The 22,761-nt window shown below is 45.2% G+C and overlaps 2 protein-coding genes across 2 annotated transcripts in view; both read right to left on the bottom strand.

The window, feature by feature from the left end:
- LOC126545110 (uncharacterized) overlaps nucleotides 1-12,830 on the bottom strand; it is an 81,458-nt gene extending 68,628 nt beyond the window's left edge. The window contains exons 1-5 of the mRNA XM_072286842.1: nucleotides 12,599-12,830; nucleotides 3,253-3,349; nucleotides 2,530-2,582; nucleotides 982-1,078; nucleotides 543-662 (exon numbers count right to left, since the gene is read on the bottom strand). Of these exons, the coding sequence (XP_072142943.1) occupies nucleotides 543-662; nucleotides 982-1,078; nucleotides 2,530-2,582; nucleotides 3,253-3,349; nucleotides 12,599-12,651 (420 nt within the window). The 5' untranslated portion in view covers nucleotides 12,652-12,830. The remainder of the gene's footprint in view (nucleotides 1-542; nucleotides 663-981; nucleotides 1,079-2,529; nucleotides 2,583-3,252; nucleotides 3,350-12,598) is intronic.
- Nucleotides 12,831-14,113: 1,283 nt separating this feature from the next.
- Nucleotides 14,114-22,761, bottom strand: part of LOC126545059 (uncharacterized) — an 89,345-nt gene continuing 80,697 nt past the window's right edge. The window contains exon 28 of the mRNA XM_072286841.1: nucleotides 14,114-16,898. Coding sequence (XP_072142942.1) covers nucleotides 16,806-16,898 — 93 coding nt within the window. The 3' untranslated portion in view covers nucleotides 14,114-16,805. The remainder of the gene's footprint in view (nucleotides 16,899-22,761) is intronic.

Here is a 22,761-nt window from a genome sequence, read left to right as displayed (position 1 = left end):
CTCCCAAAACCCCAACAGAAGTTTCATCTAAACAGACTCCCAGAGTGAATGGGATCTAAATCTTTTTTTTTTTTTACCAGGCAATCAACCACCACTTAGCAGCTAAGTAATATGATATTTGCTTTAGTCTATATATTACTAGGAAAAGCGCTAAAAATGTTTCATTTTACCAAGCGCCAGCAAAGACAGAGCAAATTCATGTATGTATATGCGTTATATAGCCACGCAGTCTTGCGTTGCTTCTCGGATTATGCAGAACATATTAAATGCAATTGTTGATAAGCAATTAGATTCCATAAAATGATATACATTGTAAAATAATTTACACCCTTTGAAGTGAAAAAGGGTGTAAATGTGTCTAGACTCACACCCTTAGTATGTCGGTTATATAAATCCAACCCTAGGGGTGTAAGTTAGAGATCAATTTACACCCTTTTTCACTTTTAAGTGTGTAAGTTATCTTGCAATGTACCTACAGATGCGCTACTCAATTGTTCACATATTACTTGACTTAACAGGAGATTTTGGTGATTTATGCTTACCGTCTTCAGCCTGGTGGCGGTGAGCGCAGGAGTAAAGATCGCTCGTGCTTTCTTCCATTCCACACCGGACAGGTTCATGATGGACTTCTTCCAAACTTCGGTTCCCACGCTCTGAGCTAACTGCAGCGAACAATAACGAGCACGCAACCATAAACGGAAACATGAAATTTTATCTATTTTTTTTTTTGTTCAAGCTGGCAAACAAGTCTCTTTGACGTTCCTTTATTGTCCCTTCACTAAAGTGACAAAAATGACTGGAATTTCACAATACTTTAAAAAAAAAGGGCTCTTACCGCCTCAAGTCTTCCCCGTTATCTTTAATTTTCAGATGTCGGGAGGTCAATGTCGAATGTATTTTGCCAACAACAAAATTCCTAATTTTAAACTATCTCCTGCTTACTTTGGCTTAAAAACTTTTAACCACAACCTTACTACTCACCGATCTGTCCGGGAAGTTCTTGAATTTTGTGACCATCACCTCGCGCAAGATGTCGGAATCTCCAACCACAAGAGTTGGTGCCATTCCCTGGTAGGAGCTGCAAGAACTCACATTCTTATTACTTAAGAAAAACGTATTTTACCTAATAGAATATCATAACCTTCCTTTACAAGTATTTGCGGTGAACAGGTGCAGTGAAACGCCGGCTGAACCGAGACGGCCAGGGCCGCATTTGCATGAATTTGGTCAAGTGACTCGACCAAGTTAACCCGGCAACTCCTTAAGCAGACAGCTTCAGCCTCCCCAATGCTCCCTCGACTCAAGTGCTCTCATGAACCCGACTAAAGTATTTCGATGCAATAAACCAGCTACATTCGGCATTGTAGGATTCAAGTGATATCCCAACTCTCGATGAAGCATTCGTAACACAAGTTTCTTGTGTTGCGTTTAACTGTGTTGTGCTGGCAGTTGTTAGACGATAAGTTTTGTCTGTCTGTCTGTCCGTCTGTCTGTCTGTCTGTCTGTCTGTCTGTCTGTCTGTCTGTCTGTCTGTCTGTCTGTCTGTCTGTCTGTCTCTGTCTGTCTGTCTGTCTGTCTGTCTGTCTGTCTGTCTGTCTGTCTGTCTGTCTGTCTGTCTGTCTGTCTGTCTGTCTGTCTGTCTGTCTGTCTGAATTGTTCTCCCTTCAACTTGGGGCACTGGGAGAGGGTAGCCCACGGTCTAATGGGTAGCGCATTGGGCTGCTGTGCTGATGTAGTAGGGTTCGAAACTAACCATGGTACCAACGTGGGTCACTCGATATGAGGCCCTGGGTATGTGCCGCTGTTCAATGAACCTATCTGATGCCAACTTCGAGCAGTGAGCATGAGGTCACTTTGTACCGCTCTTCAATGAATCGCTATGAGCCAAATTTGAAGCCCTGGAGCGGAATTCACAAAGCTTTTCGTCAGTCAGTGCTTTGTACCTTGGTGTCCGCCTTCGCTATGTCCAGCTTCGCGACTGGGTGGAATTTGCTCTTACAAAAAAGTCTCGCGTAAGAACTTTTCCTGAATACGGGGCCTGATTCATGTGCCGTCGCAGCAGAAAAATGATGCTTTGTTGATAACTAATCAACATCTATAACAGTTTTGAGCTACTTTTCCGTCAAATTAGGCGTCCAGTTTCTGGTGCAACGCAACTTTTTCTGCACATTCCATCAGCAACAAAACTCGCGAAATTCGCGAAGTTTTTCATTCGTATAAGCGCTATTTGCCATTGGTATGCCGTATTCGTTAATAACATAGCCGGCATCACTATCGGCTGGCCGCCACAGTTAAGAACAGTTTTAGCATAACTTTTTTTTTTCTTTGAAATACGGGCGTTGGAGCCGGAAGGATAGAATTAGCTCCTTGCGCGCTTGCATTAAATATATTGACAAGCGGCAGCCGAAAATCAACGGTGACCTAAGCATCTTTCTTGTGGAACTGCATGCTCCGCAAACAGTTTGGAAGCCATCTAGCACAGAGCGACGAGCCAATAACGAGAAGGAAAAAGCCACATTCTTTACTTACCCGTACACACGGCCGTATCGGGTGTAGGAACTGATGATCACTTTGTTCACGGGCTGCAAGAAAAACAGATGCCAGTTGCGTACAAGGCGACGTTCTCGCGTTGATACGAATATGCAATACTTGTCTACGTATTTGCCAGACTGCAATATAAACTTGTCACTCCCTGTGTGTAGCTTGAAGAGCCATATTTCTATATGGATGCTCGCTGAACAGAATGGTTACGCTAAGCAGCTCCAAAATCATGTACCCTCTGCACGGGCTACCGACATCTCTGTCATGCCATCGGCTGAATGTTTACAAAAGCAGTGCTCACATCGGTTTTGGCTTGACCACCACTGAATGCTGATTTTTGCTGTCACTTTCTGCCTATCGAAGTGAGTTATTTGCAAGTGCGAAGCTTCCAGCATATTGTCTAGTAAATAAACTTGAATTTGAATTTGAAGTTCCTTTACCAAGTTGCCGCGTCAATTATTGGCGACATGGTTAAACATGTAGCTCTACAACGATGAGTAGAAAAGGTAAGCACGTAGGACGAGTTCTAGAATATGTTTGTTGTTGTCACAAACGTTAACTCAATTGTAGGCATACACCTTATTTACGTGAGTTGTGCATAGAGGAAATTCTCAATTCCCCTCTTTTCCAAAAGAAAGTAACCAGGTACCATTCAGGCAGATCAGACTTTGCCTTCTATCCCAAACCTACAAAATCCAAATGTACACCTACCTTAGTGTAAAGGTCGTAGAGGAAGCACATGTACTGCGAAAAAGTAAGGTGCGCTATTCCCTTGTCCTTCCAAAAGGTGAACGTCCTTCGCAGCCACCTAGATAATGAGACAAGAAATTGGTGCTTTGTTTCGTGATCTGCCGAACGCGTAAAACTGCACCCATCCACGCCAATCACCAGCGACGTTTATGGTCGCAAACGTAAAAGGAGCACAAGAACACGAGAGGAGGCATCGCACCAGCCCTGCCTTTTACGAACACCGCCGTCTTTCCTTCTGAAAATTTTTGATTTTTACGTAATAATGTCTGTCTATCTACCCATCTATCTACCTTGATTTATTATGAAGCTTGGGCACAAATGCAGTTACAGCACGCAGAAATACGCAAGCGGCTCTTTTCCATGTACGGAGAGAGTACTCGGTAAATGTTGTTCACGAAAACTGCCCTTAAATCTCTGCGGTGACAGTTCGCTTTAGATTCTAGCGCAGGAATGAAACCATCATCTAGGAAGAAAAGGAAAGAAAGGCAACCGTTCTGAAAACTTTGGCGTACCAATTAAATCAGAGTAGCACAGCCTGTATTAGAAGAGGTGAGCAGCTTTTGAACAAGGAATGCGGTTGAAGCGAACGTTTGGACAACGGGACTTCTCCTTGCCGTACACTAAAATTACTTTGCTATATAGTTTACGTGTATTATGTTCCAATTCACAGTCGAGATAGCGACGGCTCATTGTGCCGCAGAGAGGAGGCGTGATCATTATTGAGTTGCGAAGTTTTCCTTCTTAGTAGTAAACTCCTTGGGTCAGTTCGTTTTATGTAACTTTTCTTTCTTAGTTTATTTAGTTCGGGAAGCAACCGAATGGCAACATATACTACTACGTAGACAACATGGATCTTCGCTGACCAATTAGGCCTACTGTATTCTTAAACAATTATTTTTCATTACTTGCTTCGCACTTTCGTCAGTACCAAGGTACCATTTGTTACCACGCAACTAGGGACATTTACATATAATAGGCCACCGACCCACGCTGCGTAACATGATACATGGTTGCAAGCCAAGAGCTAACAACAAAACTGAAGCCTTCCCGGATATATGAGCAGGATCTGCTTGGAGCCTTACAAGCGCAGTACTGTATAATGACAAATGGCACTGACTTTCAGCACTGAGTCCCACAAACCAACCGACTATCACCTATTCCAATGTATGATGACTTTGCAGAAGACAAAATTTCACGGCACTACACCTACAGAACGTTAGCGTTAGCGAGTTTTACTCCCTACTATTAGGCAGGGCTTAGACTGATATCTCCAGTGGACTTTCTCTTTTCCTTTTTTTTTTTTAATCTTTCCGTCCCCCTTTCCCTTTCCCCAGTGTAGGGTAGCCAACCGGGCTCAGTCCTGGTTAACCTCCCTACCTTTCATTTATCATTTTCTCTCTCTCTCTTGTGATAACACGCGAGAGTGTACTGAGTCGTACGAATATGTTTCATTATGAAATGTACATGTGGCCACACGTAGCCAATAACGAAATGCGCACCAACCATCGCACGAAACGCTCATTCCGGGCATTACGACCATTGGGAATCGATGCGGCCCACATGTTAAATGCCTTATCTCTAGTTGTATCATCTCTAGAGGTTTCCACACTTGTGAAAATCGTCATGCAAAAAGACAATCTTATTGTAATTCTGAAACTGGTCATGTCCCGGTACGATGCACAGCAACACAGGAGTCCTCACTTTGTCGCCACGATACAAAACTATTGCTAGAAATTAAGGCGCATAGGGCGCTTATCAACAGAACAGTGTTGCTAAAAACATAGGGGCGTGGTTTTCATATACGAATGCTACTTCATCAAAGTAACGAGACATATGGAAGGTAAAAGACGTGAGGCAGGCAGGGTAATGTTTATAACAGAAAGAAAAGAAGACAAGGATGAAGCAGCTACAGACAAAGGCGGGCCAACATACAGGACATGCTTGAAGTACAGTCCAAAAAAAAATACATACAAGGAAAACTAGGAACGACAAGACTACCTTTCGTTGTTTACGTGCGTTTGTACAATTTTCATCGCATATGTATTTTCGACCGGTACATTACAAATGTGTGACTCTATTGACCCAGTTGCTCTATTCTTGGCCACCACACAAAACATGTCTCATCCACCTATGAATGCTCAATTAACGACATCGTTCACAACGCCTGTTCTGTACAATTTAGCGAGAACCAGTCGTACTTCATCTCTTAAAGGTGTCCGCTTTACTTCCTTAAAAAAAACAGTTTAAAACCTAAAAAAATGCAGCATTGCTTACTCCAACAAGATTCTATATCCTCGAAGATGCCGGCGCTGCTTTTAAAAGTTTCCTCTACGAATCAATGCAGTAACTTTCTCCTTGTTGCTTTTCATTTCTTTTAACGTTTTCCCCCCCAATCTTACTCCATTAAGCTTTAGCCATTTGTACTAAATTATTTTACTATTTGTGCGCTTACATTTCCTTTTGTGGGACCTCTAATTTACCATAACTATTATGCAATGACATCATTTCTAGATCCAACAGTGACATGCTAGACCGCGTCCAGAAAACGTTTCTAGGCGTTTATCATCAACGCTTTGCTGACACGGACACTGGACCTTGTTCTAGCACTGTTTAATTGCCCTTATTTTGCTACCGACGTAATCGCGCTAACCTTCTCTTTCTTTTCAAACTCCTTCACGGTATCCTTACCTGCCCCGAACTCCTCAGTTGTATCACGTTTCTTATTGTGCGCAAGATCACAAGAGAACATAGACCTTTCCACGTTCCTGCCTGTCATCACCAACACACAACCGTCCACAGAATGCACTCCTTATAACGCTTTTTTTAATGATCTCGATATTTTTTCATAACTCGCTGTCGCCGTTCTTTTCGGAGCTTTGCGTTGTTGTGTCATAGTTTCACAATTCTTCAATTGCCCTTCTCTTCCTTTTTCTTTTATATTTACCTTGCGCTTTCCTGTATGTACAGTCAACCACAAAATTTTACGGAACATGAAATCTTAGAAAAAGCTGAACATCTGCGGAGCGTCATAACGCAGCCTAGTGTTGGCATTTAAAGCCTCTACCAGGGGCCCCATTCTGTAACGGTTCTCTCTGGAACCGGTTCGCTCTGGCTGTTAAGTCTGGGTTACGTCACTCGGAGAAAGAATGGAACGTCGAGGCGCGAGGGAGGTCAATGAACGAGCGGCGTTCTGCCGCAAGGTCGCATCATCATTTTTCTTTGTACTTGTGTATGATATAGTAATTGAAGGATGTTGCTAGTTTGGTAAAAAATATTATTTGGTGTACAATACTTGCACATTTAATTTGCAGTAATAACTATGAGCTTTCGACACGTGGTTTATTTTATTTGCGTTGGATTCTTTTTTTTTTTTTGTCGCTAGATGGTGCATCATACGTTAAGCAACCAAAGCGGTTCTCTGCGTGTTTAGGATTTCATTTATCCGTGGCTGAGCTTCTTAGGGCTGACGATTGCGATGAGAGTTCCGTCCACACATCGCAGAATTTCGAGAATCTTGCCGCGGTCAAGGAAGCGCTCTTGATTGCTGCTTTCTCCTGCACCATGGAGAGAAATCTCACAGCCATTTTTCTTTTCCCTCAACCGAAATGACCCTAGCAACGGCGGTAATGATGGGACTGACTGACGGTTGCGACAACCCATAGCTTCTACATTCCAGACGCAGCGCTGTAAACAATCCATAGCAAAAAAAAATTACGGACGATTACGTTACTTCCTAATGCGAAATTTGAGCGCAGCAAATAAGCTGTTTCACCTTTTCGATAGATTGAGGCAAAGAAATCGAGCAACACATGTATGCGCTATCACAGAATTTTTTTGTTGCATTTGTTGCACCCTGACTGTTTGCGAGCCTTTGTTTGCGTTTGGCCTCGGCCTCGGCCGCGCGAACGGTAGAGTCTTCTCTGCGACGGCGATGAGCTTCTGCTTCAGCCTCGCTTACTGCTGGTTGCTCTCGACGGCGGCGATGAGCCTCCGCTTCGGCGGTGCGAACGGCAGGGTCTTCTCAGCGGCGGCGATGAGCTTCTGCTTCAGCCTCGCTTACTGCTGGTTGCTCTCGACGGCGGCGATGAGCCTCCGCTTCGGCGGCGCGAACTGCAGGGTCTTCTCGGCGGCGGCGATGAGCTTCTGCTTCAGCCTCGCTTACTGCTGGTTGCTCTCGACGGCGGCGATGAGCCTCCGCTTCGGCGGCGCGAACGGCAGGATCTTCTCGGCGGCGGCGCTTAGCCTCTGCTTCGGCGACGCGTACTCCTGGATCATCTCGACGGCGGCGACGGTAAGCTTCTGCTTCGGCGGCACGCACCTCTGGATTCTGACGGCGACGGCGCTGGGCCTCTGCTCTGGCAGCTCGTTTAGCAGCAGCAGCAGCAGCAGCAGACGGAGGACTTCCATCGGTCGTCTCGCTCATGGCTCAGAAAGAACTGGCAGATAATTTCGCAGTGGCGAACGGCAGCGGCAATTTCGGCTCGGGCGGTGCACATATACAGATCCGCCGCCACCGATCTGGCTCTCTGATTGCCACCGCACAGGGCGAACGGCAGCGGCAATTTCGGCTCGGGCGGTGCACATATACAGATCCGCCGCCACCGATCTGGCTCTCTGATTGCCACCGCACAGGGGTTGCATTGGAGGAGGAGCGAAGAAAGGAATTAAGTTCGAGCCGGCGCTTTGACAACCGGAGACTCGCAGGAAGAGGGGGGAGGGGGGCGGCGTGTACACCCAGCGGCAAACGATGGGGGCAGAAGCGCGCGCAGCAAGCGGACAACACGATAAAGGGAGGAGGGAAGAGATAGCAGCGACTGACTGATGCCGCTGACGCCGATAGTGAGTCAACCCCAGCTGCGGAGTTGGTTTCAGGGACAACGCCGCCGATGCCGACACAAACAATATGATACCCTCGCTTCCGCAGCGCTAAGAACCAGGTCTAGCCGTGGGAAGGTGGTCACGTATTCGTCGACGTGCCGGGGCCTACGTGAAATAACCGGCGCGTCCGCAACTGAAGAGCACCCTATCCGCCACACAAGAACAGGGGGGGGGGGGGGACCCTTTCCTCTTCTTTCTGCATGGCGGCGACGGTGTTCTATGCAGTCACGTTATCTTGACTCTCTAGCGGCGTCAGCGGCATCCAGCGGTATCAGTCGGTCGCTGCTAGCGCTGGGGGGATGAAAGGGGGGCGGAGCTGGTTACGAGGCCGACGACAACGCCGACGACGACGCGAAACCCAGGAACGGACGCCAAAGAGCTGCGCTCTAAAAAAAAAAATGCAGCGCGAACCGAGCTTACGCCGTCGTGTCAACGCTACTAAATCTTGTGGTCCGCGATATTCTAGCAGGCGGCAAATCCATCGCACTCCGTGCTTGGAGAGCCCAAAATGCCTCCGGAACTCTCTCCTTCGCTCATGTTGAACGCGTCGCGCCATTGCCTCGTCACGTCGTAACGCTCGCCCGCAACACTACCAAAGAAGCCGCTATCGGCATTTCTCTCGGCGTGCCGGCGAGTGCGAGGCTAGCATTACGGCCACGGTTGCCCTAGCAGCCCTCGAGATCGTGCTCGCGACCACATGCCACACTCGAGCAAACCACTTCTCCGCGGTTCCGGTAGGCGCGTTCGCTTTCCAGATGATTGACAACCTGTGTGACGACAACAAAATTTGTAGTCACGCCCACCAGGCATGACGGCAACGAACCGCCGACCAATGGCGTTCGTGGGAGCGAACTGGTTCGAAGGCGAACCGTTACAGAATACGGCCCCAGTGTATGTAAACAAGATTGTGATGCTTAGTATTACTGACTACTGTTACGGGCTGCTCTGAAGTTTAACGTTTTCTGAGATCCCGTGGTCCGTAAACTTTTGTGCTTGACTGTACACTCATCTTTTCACACTTTTTGTTTCTATTCATTGTTTTTTTACACATATTCTTCTGGAGTTTTTTTAATGTATGGCTCCACCAGCACAGCAACCTAGGGGTATCCCTGGACATGGTAAATAAATTATTAAATATTATTATTACTTATTATTATTATTATTATTATTATTATTATTATTATTATTATTGTTGTTGTTGTTGTTGTTTTCACGCATAAGAAAGTTGTGGGGGATGGAGCACATCTCAAAAATAAAATATCCGTGTGCGCCACGCACTCATTGGGTGGTAGTTAACATCCCACAGTAGTCTGGATGATGTTATGTTTTGCGTTGGTCCCGCATCCAAGCAGGATCAAGCACACAGAGCTCTTCTACCATATTTGAAGGCTAGGAATCTAGACTCCTGATTAGAGCCGAAGATATTGCGCCTAACGTTTGTGGTAGCATATGTACGATTTTCCTCTAGTATTTGGCTAATCCCTCGCGGCTGGTGTATGCTACTTCGCAGAAAAATAGAGATTAGCAGAATTACAGCAAGCGCGAGCAGTCGATATTCTAGTTGAGATTCAAACGAAGAAATTGAGTTTGGCACCCCATATAATCCAGAGAATTGACAACCGTTGGTCTATTACTAGCACAGAATAAGGGATACGAGAAGGGAAGCGTAGTTTGGGATGGCAGAGGGTTGTATGAGCTCCGGGTCACCGACTGGGACAAGTTTTGCAAGATTAGGGAGGAATATGTGGAAGACGCGGAAGACGCGGAGACCAACCGCTTCCTATACAAAATGTGGTGCTGAAATATTATGGTTAACCACATCAGGACATCCAACATAGGCTCGCCTACTTTATGCGCAGCAGAGATGATAACTTTGCGCCAAGTTTAGAGCCACGAGAATGATAGCCTTCTTAGGGACTATCTTTCGGAACATGGCCTTGTTCATTTCTGAACTAAACGTAACAGCGCAAACAACTAAGACGAGCCACAAAAAGAAAGACGGTCCATTTGTTACGAGGAGGGCATCATATACTGTGCTTTTTGAGCTGTGCGAAATAAGTGTGCGCATGTATGAACTTTATTTTCTTTTGTTTTTCAACCTGGCGCTTGAGTATATAATGTTACGTCATGTACTATTCATTTCTCATATCGGTCAGTGTTTTCTTTGAGTAATTTTCATCATTCATACCGCATTAGGTCATATAGAGCGAAAATGAAGCAGCAGGAAGCACACGCTTTCCAATTCTCCACCTCATTCCTGTGTTAGATCTGCATACCTTGTACTGGCATCCACACATGGCACGTACCCTCTATATATAACAGGAATGGTGCAGCAAAAGTTGATTAAAGGCCACGTACAGGAGGTAACAAACACTGCAGCAATAGAACACAATCTCACCAATAATGAAAGAAAAAAGTCACGTACTTCATTCCTGCCTCATGTCATTGTCTTCTGCCGCACCGCTTAAGTTTACGATGACCCGAATCTGCCTCTCTGCCTCCACGGCGCCTAAATCATGAACGAAACGTTGCACCAGAATGCGGCTCAACAAATGTTTGGCGACGCGACGCAACCAAGACGGCGCCGCTTATTTTGACGCCGCGACAGGATGGCAATACCACGGAGAGTTGAAAGAGTAATTTCGCGCCTCGTCCTTCTCACAAAAGGAGGTGGCTGTAGCATCCATGCAGTCCGGCCTTGAGCTGCACTCTCGCAGACGTTGTTGTTGTCTCGCCTTCAGAGACCGGCGGCGTCTGCTCTGGCAAGTCTCCCGCACTTTTCGTGGGCCGTACTCATGTAGACTTTGTCAAGGCCAGACTGCCGGTACAAGGTGCACGCCTCCATCATAACTCCTCTTCAAGTTAGCGTTGACGGTTCCGCATTTTGAACTATACGCCGAGAACAGTCGCGTTTTAACGACAGATTTTGTGTTTGATTTTGTACCGTGGCGTTAATTCTTGTCGGCAAAGGGATAAGACGAGTTCAGTAATGAAGAAAGTAAAAGAAATGTCGTGCTACTAACACATATGTGGGTGACAATTCCAGTTAATGTGTACCTTGGGAATAAAACAATATGTTCTTTAGCGTGCGCAAGACACATTCAATTGTATTAGGTTTAGCGGCACCTTCGAGAGGAACGAATTTTTCACCGACAAATTCAAGAAACGTATTCCCTCTAGTGGCATCTGTTGGGCCAGTGACGGCGTAAGTGCTTCAGTTATACGTTTCTATTTTCCGCCCAGAGACTTCATGCAAAATTGAACCTTGACCCTACTCCACATGTGCCGTACTTTTGAAGGAAGAAGGAAAACCTGCGGAGGCACGCAATTTGTGACTTAAACAACATTTTTCACCAGCGAAGGCCGTGCTTTCCAGACTTTTTACGGTGCAATTAATGTGGCATTTGTTTATAAAGCTAATGAAAGACATCTATAACCGCAAAACGCTCCTCAATAGCACCCATATGCAATATGCTATGTTCTTCGTTTTAATATATGCCTCTTTTTATTGTGTCTTCATCATCAATAAATCTGGACACTGAATTGCTCTCGCAGCATACAGGGTAAAATACCAGAGAACAATCAGACATCTCTCGTCCAGATCTGTCTGATTACGAGTATGCGTGACATCACTAAGACAAAGAAACTAGAACCAAGCACGCCAACGTACAACCGCGCAACGATGTTATACGCAGGATTCAGCGAATGAAGAAGGACTGTCCGATGTTTTAAATGATCGTGTTCGTAGCGGTAGTATATTTATCATCCGTGTAGCAACTATTCCCATGTAATAGATAACATTTGGACGATTTGTCTTAGAAAGAGCCTTGAATGCGGTTCTGAGAAATCAGTATCCTCACGTAAAAACTTGAGACCCTGCCATAAACTTTCATGCCTAATCAGCTTAGAGGGCTTCCTATCTTTGTCCGAGCGTTTGCAGACGAGAACATCAAGAGCGCGGGAAACAGTTGCCGTCTAGCTCCGAGAATAGCCGTCTTTGCAACGATGGAGCATAAGTGACTTTCTCACACCCAAAGAGATGCAAGTTCCCTCGGACACGTACGCGTCGTCACTGATACCCCTGTAAGTCTAATACCATTGATAAAGCAAGGCTTGCTGCAAATGGTTATTTGGGCTGTGTGACACAACTATTCGAATTGGATTACTTAATTTACAAAAATTTGAGCTAGACGAATGCATTTGTTAAGTGATAAGGTGCTCGTATATTCTAATAATCCTTTTAATTTTTATTTCTTGCACCCTGGGTCATCGGCTCAGACGCCATCGCAGTGAAACTGCCACAGACATCGGCAACTATTCCCGACAGAAGATAAGAAGGGTACACAAAAACAACTGAAATGGGTTCCTGAGCAATGCGGCTGCGGATCAGGGATTTTAAGAACGAAGAGCACAATGAAACTGTACGTACCAAAACAGAAGCGTGGCCGTGAGCGCGAAGAGCGCGACGAACGTGGTTAGCATGTTTAGATATGTCTCTGAAGACTCTGAGCACAGAAGTTCTCGTTTGTAGGTGCAACGCTGAAGTTACCTCTGTGCTCTAGTAGCGCGCACTTTTTCCCAGCATTCAAGCTATAGCGTAGACGCCGAATGCGTACATCAGGCTTCTCTTAAGCGTCGGTTGCTTACGAGAGCCGTGGTAAAAGCCACCGCTACAGCCGGAGCACGTCGGAGCGTTGTTAGCAAGATGCGGAGGGAACGAGTGAGGGCGACGGCTTTGTCGCGGAGGGAAACTGTGTGACCGTGATCTTCTCTCTCTCTCTCTCTCTTCCTCTCCGCATAGCGCCGGAAAGATTGTTGCGCGATATGACCTTGGCAGGACGTTCAGAAAGCAGCACGACTCGGTAAATTAGAGTGAAAAAAAATAGTGATAGAGATACGGCGCTGAGCCGCCATAGCTACTCGGCTTCAACCACAACTTAGAATATAATAATAGCACACTGATGGAAAGAACGGGTGGATAGAAAAAAGAAGGGAAAAAAATTTAACGCATCTGGCGATAAGTTGTGTGGTGCGCGCTATACCGGGAAAGAAAACTGTGGAGCCGGCGCAAACAATTATTTTTTCTTTATTTTTTTTTCTCACGCACACTCCTTATACAGAAAAAAAAATGAAGCACGGGTGTAAAAAGGTTAAGCTCGGCCTGTTTGATAAGCGATACGTTAAGACGCCTTTTTATGAGGAGTGTAACGGTATAACGTACGGTTAATTCGTATAAAGTATTCGGGTCGGGCGTGTCCGCATTAAACCAGTTTCCCGCGCGCACGTCATTGAAGGGTCCGTTCTCATTGGGCTCCACCGTTCACGGCTCGCATCTTTCATCTGCCGCTCCGCGTTCGCTCTTTCATCTTTCCCGGTTGTGCTCGTTTGTCCGGTTACGCCGCCGTCTTCGCTCACCGCAGGAATGGGCCATTAAGAGCTGCGCTCTAAAGAAGCGGAGATCAGTTATCGTGCCCGTTGTTTTGTAAACTCAAACATGCATGCTCGCGTCTGCGCGAACTGCGTTGCAAAGGAAAGTATATGATGTTAAGCAAAAATATGTGGTTTCTTTGTCTATAACTGTAATGTGTCGCCAGCAGAGATCGCCTTGAGGGCGACAGAATAGAAATTTCGGGTTGAAGCTAAGAAAATAATCTTTTCTTTTGTTGCGTTAAAAACACCGCGTACTTATTTCCAGACTCGCTCTCAGCTATGTAAGCTGTCGTAGGGTCTGCGTTTCATTAAGTGCGTTTGAATGTGTGCACAGCATGATGCAAATTGTGTGGAGTGCCCTCATAATCTTTAAGACAATATGTTGAAACGTTGGAGTCTTAATATGAAAAAAAATTTCGTCGACGAGGCGACTGCCTTTGAAGTTGTTACTTGTTATCCTATATTTGACTCTGCCTCGAAACCAGCGAAAACAGAAAGTAAAGACAAAAATCAGTTTCTGTGGAAGGGCACATTTATTACACGGAACGCCGTCTTTAATGAAAAACAAAAAGAAAGATCCGGTAAAAATCTCCAATTCAACAATTTTTCTTGTTGCCACCTAAAACACACGCAAATGCTCCTCTAAACAACATCGAGCAAGCCACCCCAGAGCAAAGCCTACACATATTAGATGCTCACAAGAAGTTTTCAGCACACGATGAGGTTAACTTGGAAATTCAAGCAGGCACAGAAGTGGGAGGAACCGTGCGGGAGCTTATAATTTAAAAGAACAACATGTGATAGGGCTAAGAATTAGGTCCTGTATGTCACCTACTAGAATATCAATCCACTTGATACACATAAAGCACAGTTACTACTATAGAAATTCACATTTTTCTGATTTTAGCGTTAACCGGCATACTGTGCATTAAATATAGGTGCGTAATATTATGATGAGTTTACATCTTCGAGTATTTCAGGTAAGGCGCCAACTCGAGGGCTATTGGTCGAAGCGGAAGTTAGAACAGTAAATAATACTTAACTCTGTTGCAAAGTATCATGTTAAAGCAATGTTAGTTTGGCACACAAATGCGTATCGCCCCTGTATCGAGCTAGCTTCATAACTAGCATAAGATAATAAAATTATCAGAGCCGGTGGGCCTGTTATCATTACGTAATGGAAAAGGCTACGGTAACTTACAATTCAGAATGTGTGGACCTCTCAAAAATTTACTGTGCTTACAACTTACCTTGTAGCAGTGACTCCAAGAATGCGAACACATCACCCAGACGTGCGGAATTACAGAATACCGGCAATTCAGCTTAATCTAAATGACTATTCCTCACATAACTATCGTGAAAACAGTAGGTCTAAGCGTTTCGCCGCTATTATTGCCGTCAAGAATGAGTTTTTTTATGAGCTGGATGAACGAGGAATTGTATTACCTAAATCAAAAACGAATAAAGCAAGTGTCGCACTCGAATGTGCATCTTTATTATAAGATGCCATTCATTAGACGAGATTCACGCCCTTGTCCAGTATGAAAAGGAGCACCAGATTCTAGCTCAAAGTCGGTATTTTTCCTTTTGTGTGCTTGTCACGAGGAGACGTTCAATTAGCAGGATTCTTCAACAGGATAACAGCGTAAGAAATAAGAGTGAATTTCTGACTTGCACGTTTGCGAGAATCACGGTTCGAACTCAAATGAAGCGTTCCCTTTCATAGTGCAACAGTGTGTGCTGTCCGAAACTAAAGGCGCATTCTTCAAGGTAGCTATATTAACCTATTATAATAAAAAAACAATATGGATAATTTCTCGCAGTTTTTCCGCGCAGTGCCACAATATCTGTTTACAGTGCAGCATTTATAAAAACTTCGTAAAGTTCGCTTTTTCAGGAGCACGCGCATATCTAAATTCGCATTTATTACTCACATATTCACGAACGAAGAACAGGATAGCATCGATATTTTTGTATCTATAAAGCGTCAAAAATCTGCTCATCAGACATCACCATGAAACATTCTTCCAGGTTTGTCATTACTAAATTTTTAATGAGTAATTCAAAAGTGCAAATGCCGCATCACTTGTTTTCTTTGAGACTGTGATCGCCACTTTCTCCTCATGAACTTCATTGGTCGCGCTCTCGACATAAATATGGTACACTACTACGGCGACTCGTCGTCTAAAGGTGTGCTTGATGCAAGCGTCTGCGAGCAACGACACCATTGCGATAACTAGATTAAAACTGTTAATGAGAGCTTTGTCATTGAACTTCCAGCAGAGCTATATTGTGAGCCGTGTCATGTCCACACCTAAGTTCACCGATGTCTGAAGGAATATCTCAAGCCTTAGGACAAGCCCCAAACCTGGTTTTCATCAATTCTGTGATGGTGTAGTGCCCGACCTGTCCGTTCATGCTCGGCTGAGCTATCACGTTGTGTAGTTTTGCTGCCATAAGTAGTTTGACCGCTCCTGAGTGACTGGTGGCACACGGCGATTTCATGTGAAGCCTAAGTAAGATGTTTTTATGCGGACTCTCAGAAAACATAGGCATTCAAATATTCAAGACCCTGGTGTGTGTTCGAGGCAGCGTTTCGTGCTTTCAGGCTCAATGCAGTCTGGTCACTAAACGCTCCAACAACAGGATATACATTATAGATCCTGCGCTTAGGCAGTTTTCGCTTTTCTTGTTGAACATCTCGTCACTGTAATTTTACACCCGGGTATATTCCGCATGTTTCTGAATATTTGAACATTCTTTCGATGGCATTGTGGGGCCATGTGTACACAGAACAATATCGTTGCAACTAAAGCACTGCTCTGCCAACCTTCGCATGCCCCATAACATCATATAAAGTTCTGCCAGCCCCTTTACAGGCGTTTTCGTTTCTGCAATATATTCAGTTGTACGGGGTATTTTCTTCTTTAGCTGCAACAATGTTTTGAAAATTGCCTGTAGCAGATAGCACATTTCTAATCCTTGATCTATATTACTCGATGAGGCAGCCATTACTTCTACGAAAAATCTAAATACCTTGAGAGTTCCTGTACTTCGCAATGAACTATACAATCTTCACTGTGCTCGCAGAGAGGGCATACTTCGCTTATGAACTCTGGAAACCGGAGCCACTTCTACATTTCTTATAGTGTGCGAAGCTGCCGTCTCTAATTCCAAAAGAAGCCTCTACGCTACTGGCGCGCAGCTCAGCTCGCCGGCGTGTCGCGCAGAATGGCCCGGAGAACAATCGGCCCGTCGGGGACTTGAAGAAGTTGCCGTGGCTTGAACTTGAGGGGGATCTGTGAGAACATAAATACACAAACAAAGGAATAAGACACACCTGTTATTGACAACGTGGCAGTCACTTGCTGGCGCTCTGTAGCTGTCCAGTGCCGTCATAACTGACACAGAGGTCATCATCATCATCATCAGCCTAGTTACGCCCACTGCAGGGCAAAGGCCTCTCCCATACTTCTCCAACTACCCCGGTCATGTACTAATTGTGGCCATGTTGTCCCTGCAAACGTCTTAATGTCATCTGCCCACCTAACTTTCTGCCGCCCCCTGCTACGCTTCCCTTCCCTTGGAATCCAGTCCGTAGCTCTTAGTGACCATCGGTTATCTTCCCTCCTCATTACATGTCCGGCCCATGCCCATTTCTTTTTCTTGATTTCAACTAAGATGTCGTTTACCCGCGTTTGTTGCCTCACCCAATCTGCTCTTTTCTTATCCCTTAGCGTTACACCCATCATTCTTCTTTCCATAGCTCGTTGCGTCGTCCTCAATTTCAGCAGAACCCTTTTCGTAAGCCTCCAGGTTTCTGCCCCATATGTGAGTACTGGTAACACACAGCTGTTGTACACTTTCCTTTTGAGGGATAGTGGCAACCTACTGTTCATGATTTGAGAATGCCTGCCAAACGCACCCCAACCCATTCTTATTCTTCTGGTTATTTCAGTCTCATGATCCGGATCCGTGGTCACTACCTGCCCTAAGTAGATGTATTCCCTTACCACTTCCAGTGTTTCGCTACCTATCGTAAACTACTGTTCTCTTCCGAGACTGTTAAACAGTACTTTAGTTTTCTGCAGATTAATTTTCAGACCCACCCTTCTGCTTTGCCTCTCCAGGTCAGTGAGCATGCATTGCAATTGGTCTCCTGAGTTACTAAGCAAGGCAATATCATCAGCGAATCGCAAGTTACTAAGGTATTCTCCATCAACTTTTATCCCCAATTCTTCCCACTCCAGGCCTCTGAATAACTCCTGTAAACATGCTGTGAATAGCATTGGAGATATCGTATCTCCCTGTCTGACGCCTTTCTTTATAGGGATTTTGTTGCTTTCTTTGTGGAGGACTACGGTGGCTGTGGAGCCGCTATAGATATCTTCCAGTATTTTTACATGTGGCTCATCTACACCCTGATTCCGTAATGCCTCCATGACTGCTGAGGTTTCGACTGAATCAAACGCTTTCTCGTAATCAATGAAAGCTATATATAAGGGTTGGTTATATTCTGCACATTTCTCTATCACTTGATTGATAGTGTGAATATGGTCTATTGTTGAGTAGCCTTTACGGAATCCTGCCTGGTCTTTTGGTTGACAGAAGTCTAAGGTGTTCCTGATTCTATTTGCGATTACCTTAGTAAATACTTTGTAGGCAACGGATAGTAAGCTGATCGGTCTATAATTTTTCAAGTCTTTGGCGTCCCCTTTCTTATGGATTAGGATTATGTTAGCGTTCTTCCAAGATTCCGGTACGCTCGAGGTTATGAGGCATTGCGTATACAGGGTGGCCGGTTTCTCTAGAACAATCTGACCGCCATCCTTCAACAAATCTCATGTTACCTGATCCTCCCCAGCTGCCTTCCCCCTTTGCATAGCTCCTAAGGCTTTCTTTACTTCTTCTGGCGTTACCTGTGGGATTTCGAATTCCTCTAGGCTATTCTCTCTTCCACTATCGTCCTGGGTGCCACTGGTACTGTATAAATCTCTATAGAACTCCTCAGCCACTTGAACTATCTCATCCATATTAGTAACGATATTGCCGGCTTTGTCTCTTAACGCACACATCTGATTCTTGCCTATTCCTAGTTTCTTCTTCACTGTTTTTAGGCTTCCTCCGTTCCTGAGAGCCTGTTCAATTCTATCCATATTATAGTTCCTGATGTCCGCTGTCTTACGCTTGTTGATTAACTTAGAAAGTTCTGCCAGTTCTATTCTAGCTGTAGGATTAGAGGCTTTCATACATTGGCGTTTCTTGATCAGATCTTTCGTCTCCTGCGATAGCTTACTGGTTTCCTGTCTAACGGCGTTACCACCGACTTCTATTGCGCACTCTTTAATGATGCCCATGAGGTTGTCGTTCATTGCTTCAACACTAAGGTCCTCTTCCTGAGTTAAAGCCGAATACCTGTTCTGTAGTTTGATCCGGAATTCCTCTAGTTTCCCTCTTACCGCTAACTCATTGATTGGCTTCTTGTGTACCAGTTTCTTTCGTTCCCTCCTCAAGTCTAGGCTAATTCGAGTTCTTACCATCCTGTGGTCACTGCAGCGTACCTTGCTGAGCACGTCTACATCTTGAATGATGCCAGGGTTCGCGCAGAGTATGAAGTCGATTTCATTTCTAGTCTCACCATTCGGGCTCCTCCACGTCCACTTTCGGCTAACCCGCTTGCGGAAAAAGGTATTCATTATCCGCATATTATTCTGTTCTGCAAACTCTACTAATAATTCTCCTCTGCTATTCCTAGAGCCTATGCCATATTCCCCCACTGACTTGTCTCCAGCCTGCTTCTTGCCTACCCTGGCATTGAAGTCGCCCATCAGTATAGTGTGTTTTGTTTTGACTTTACTCATCGCCGATTCTGCGTCTTCATAAAAGCTTTCGACTTCCTGGTCATCATGACTAGATGTAGGAGCGTAGACCTGTACAACCTTCATTTTGTACCTCTTATTAAGTTTCACAACAAGACATGCCACCCTCTCGTTAATGCTATAGAATTCCTGTATGTTACCAGCTATTTCCTTATTAATCAGGAATCCGACTCCTAGTTCTCGTCTCTCCGCTAAGCACCGGTAACACAGTACATGCCCGCTTTTTAGCACTGTATATGCTTCTTTTGTCCTCCGAACCTCACTGAGCCCTATTATATCCCATTTACTGCCCTCTAATTCCTCCAATAACACTGCTAGACTCGCCTCACTAGATAACGTTCTAACGTTAAACGTTGCCAGGTTCAGATTCCAATGGCGGCCTGTCCGGAGCCAGGTATTCTTAGCACCCTCTGCAGCGTCACAGATCTGACCGCCGCCGTGGTCAGTTGCTTCGCGGCTGCTGGGGACTGAGGGCCGGGGTTCGATTGTTGTATTCATATAGGAGGTTGTGGCCAAGTACTGCACCAGGGTGGCCAATCCTGCTCTGGTGAGAGAGTGCGTTACCGGTTCTGGTCACCGGGATCAGGCCGCACTCCAGGCCTGTTTGTGCAATTTTCTCAACACACGGTTTTTTTTTTTGTATTTTCCGGTGGAGAATAGCGCGGCACCGGGATTTGAATCACGGTCCTCTTGCACTGGAGACGGATACTCTACCGTCCCCGTAGGAGTTAAATTAAAAATTAATTTATGGGGTTGTACGTGACAAAACCACTTTCTGATTATGCACGCCGTAGTGGAGGACTCCGAAAATTTCGACCACCTGGGGTTCTTTAACGTGCACCTAATTCTAAGTACACGGGTGTTTTCGCATTTCGCCCCCATCGAAATGCGGCCGCCGTGGTCGGGGTCCGATCCCGCGACCTCGTGCTCAGCAGTCTAACACCATAACCACTGAGCAACCACGGCGGGTCCCGCAGGAGTTGTACGCCTCATTTAACCTACAGTGGTGCCCTATTTGGTCAGTCAAGGTGGACCAATCTGAGCTCGGTTATACCGCATGGATGGCACTCGGCTAGAGAACCTGGTATTTATGACCTGCACATGTGAGTGTGAGGCCATACATATTTGAAGATATATATCTTTCTTTTTTTTGTTTTTTTTTTTTAGGAGGGTTCCCGTACAGTGATAAAATAAAGGAAAAGACATTAAAAGAAAGAAAAAAAAGAAAGAAAAAGGGGCGAAAAAAAAAAGAACATAACAGGTGATTTGAACTCGTGACCCTTCGATGTTGCCCGGAAAGATAGCTCAGTCGGTTGGTTCGTCAGGCCCCAGGCTACTTTCACGAGCCACAGCTCCTGCTCCGAGCCTCACACTTACGTGGAAAGAGACTCATGTTGTGGCCATGATACGCACGCGACAAACTGCCTTAAAATATTTAGACTTGAGGGAAAGCTTCGTTAGCAAACGATAGCACGGCAATCAGCACTCGAATATAATTATAACCTTAATAATAATTGTAAATATTCATCTCATCTATAGGATCTCATGCGCGCGCTGTTGCTTTGTCTCTGCGTGTAGTAGTTGAGGGAGCCAGTTTAAGGGCGGAGAAGTGGGAAGGAAAGGATAGTCTCTGAAGCAAACTTGCAGCGTCGTGGTTTTAAAGCGCAACCGTGGTAGAGAATCGGAAGGCGATATAAGCGTGCGTGGCCATGATACGCACACGACAAACTGCCTTAAAATATTTAGACTTGAGGGAAAGCTTCGTTAACAAACTATAACACGGCAATCGGCACTCGAATATAATTATAACCCTAATAATAATTGTAAATATTCATCGCATCTATGGGATCTAATGCGCGCGCTGTTGCTTTGTCTCTGCGTGTAGTAGTTGAGAGAGCCAGTTTAAGGGCGGAGAAGTGGGAAGGAAAGGATAGCCTCTGAAGCAAACTTGCAGCGTCGTGGTTTTAAAGCGCAACCGTGGTAGAGAAACGGAAGGCGATATAAGCGTGCGTGGCCATGATACGCACGCGACAAACTGCCTTAAAATATTTAGACTTGAGGGAAAGCTTCGTTAACAAACTATAACACGGCAATCGGCACTCGAATACGACGAGAGAAATTACTGAGACGTGGAAAATTCCCTTGAAAAAAAAATCTGGTTTGCGAGACAGATGCTTGTATGTATTGAACCTCTTAAAAGATGAGGGGGGGAAATATGCGCTCACCGAGAGGGCATCGTCAGCACGAGACATCCGCAAGGCACCTTACAGAGATGTGGAGAGCTTCGCGGCCGGAACGAAGCCTCCCCTCTCCGCCGGCCAAGAGGGGGAAACGCGCTTTCCGATCGCTCAAGGTTGCGCGGACAAAGCATAACTCTAGCGTCTAGGAAAAGCTTAACCAGGTGCGATGGCGGCACGCATAGCGTGGGAAGCTAGCCGCCAGAATAACTATACCAAGGACTGCTGCTGATGAGGGCGAAATACCTTCGTGTAATTATAATAATCCTAATAGGACTACTTTCGAAAAAAAAAAGGAAACGGCCCAGAGGGCTATACTAGAGGAGCTATGACTGATAGTTTTCTATATATATATATATATATATATATATATATATATATATATATATATATATATATATATATATATATATATATATTCATCTCATCTACGGGATCGCATGCGCGCGCTGTTGCTTTGTCTCTGCGTGTATTTAAGAGAGCCAGTTTAAGGGCGGAGAAGAAGAAAGAAAGGAAAAGCAAAAACTGCAGCGCCGTGGTTTTAAAGCGCACCCGTGGTAGAGAAACGGAATGCGATATAAGCGTGCGTAGCCATGATACGCACACGACAAACTGCCTTAAAATATTTAGACTTGAGGGAAAGCTTCGGTAACAAACGATAGCACAGCAATCAGCACTCGAATATAATTATAACCCTAATACTAATTGTAAATATTCATCTCATCTATGGGATCTAATGCGCGCGCTGTTGCTTTGTTCTGTGTGTAGTAGTTAAGAGAGCCAGTTTAAGGGCGGAGAAGAAGGGAGGGAAGGAAAGTCCCTGAAGCAAAATTACAGCGCCGTGGTTTTAAAGCGCATCCCGTGGTAGAGAAACGGAAGGCGATATAAGCGTGCGTGGTAAACGAGGTAAACGTGCTCAAACATTTTTGTACACCCACTTGAGCGGGTTGAGAAGGGGGCGGTATATTTATGAAGAAAAATATTTTCCCACATATTTCTTGCTTTTTGGCTACACTGACTCGAACTGGACTTCTTTTCTACTGACG

This window comes from Dermacentor andersoni, chromosome 3 (genome assembly GCF_023375885.2).
Source record: "Dermacentor andersoni chromosome 3, qqDerAnde1_hic_scaffold, whole genome shotgun sequence".
Classification (NCBI taxonomy): domain Eukaryota; kingdom Metazoa; phylum Arthropoda; class Arachnida; order Ixodida; family Ixodidae; genus Dermacentor; species Dermacentor andersoni.
The sequence above is the reverse complement of the archived record's forward strand: the minus strand, read 5'-3'. Positions and strand labels throughout refer to the sequence as shown.